We start from the raw sequence: 1,109 nt of genomic DNA on the forward strand, positions 1-1,109 counted from the left end.
GATTACTTTCTATATGTTGACTGAATAAGGATTATATCTTTTCTCGAGCAGTTTTGTTACCATTATATATTCTAATTTTGTTGAGAGTATATAAATGACATCTTAAAGGTATATTAGAAAATTCCATATTCCTAAAATTTATGAAGTCCTTCATTCCAGAACTTCCTATCGTTGTCATTTGCCCTCACTGCCCACTTGATCCTGGTCTCTTGCTGCCTGTTCCTCTGGATGTAAATTGAGGCAGAGGCTACTTACTACCTGAGGTTCTTCATGTTTCTCGGCCACCTTGCCACCTCACCCTTCTCTGGGATCTAGTTCATCTTTTAAATTACTCCCTTGTGTAGCCAGAGACTTCAGTGGATGAAAGCGTAATAAAGGGAGGGGACACAGGGATTGTAATAGGGCTAGGAAAGGAGAACAGTGGCACGATCAGATGATCGAACTATATGGAGGGAAACCGGGTGAATTCTGAGCCTACTCTTTGGCCTGAGTTAAATTACCTAAAGGCAGATCGTTATCTTACTTGACCCAGAAAGATTTCTTTGATAATTTACCATATCATTTTGCTTATTATATACACATCCTCTTTCTCCCAGGAAATCTAGAGTATTCCATATGCATTATTGATTTATCTTTATCATGTTCATATGAAAGGTATAGTGAGTGAATTGCCTTAAGATACTTTATAAAATGAAAAATGATTAATGGTGATACGTTAGTGAAGTCCAGAAGCTTCACTTATATGAGGGACAATCCCAAAGAGATACTAGAAGAAGATCACAACGGACCTTTACCCCGAACCATTTCAGTACATGACCTGCAGCCTATGCAAGTTAGTAACCATCTTGTCTGAACCATGTTTATTTTTCAGGATAACAATGGCAGCTCTGAATTGCAAGAAATCATGCGAAGACGACAGGAAAAAATCAGTGCTGCTGCTAGTGATTCAGGAGTGGAATCTTTTGATGAAGGAAGCAGTCATTAATTTGTTTGTTTGTTTTTAAACTCCATTATTCTTGGCATTATTCCAACATGCTTTGTTTTAAGAAGCCTTAAAGGGAATGTCAGATTCATTTTTCTTGGGATAATTTATCACCATAAAAAACCAA

The 1,109-nt window shown here is 37.3% G+C and overlaps 1 protein-coding gene across 1 annotated transcript in view; it reads left to right on the top strand.

Annotated features, from left to right (window-relative positions):
- Positions 1-1,105, top strand: part of EPS8 (epidermal growth factor receptor pathway substrate 8) — a gene marked incomplete at its 5' end in the record, with an annotated part of 71,351 nt that extends 70,246 nt beyond the window's left edge. The window contains one exon of the mRNA XM_012662777.1: positions 872-1,105. Within this exon, the coding sequence (XP_012518231.1) occupies positions 872-985 (114 nt within the window). The remainder of the gene's footprint in view (positions 1-871) is intronic.
- Positions 1,106-1,109: the final 4 nt, after the last annotated feature.

Source organism: Propithecus coquereli, unplaced genomic scaffold, assembly GCF_000956105.1.
Source record: "Propithecus coquereli isolate 6110/MARCELLA unplaced genomic scaffold, Pcoq_1.0 Scaffold78, whole genome shotgun sequence".
Lineage (NCBI taxonomy): Eukaryota > Metazoa > Chordata > Mammalia > Primates > Indriidae > Propithecus > Propithecus coquereli.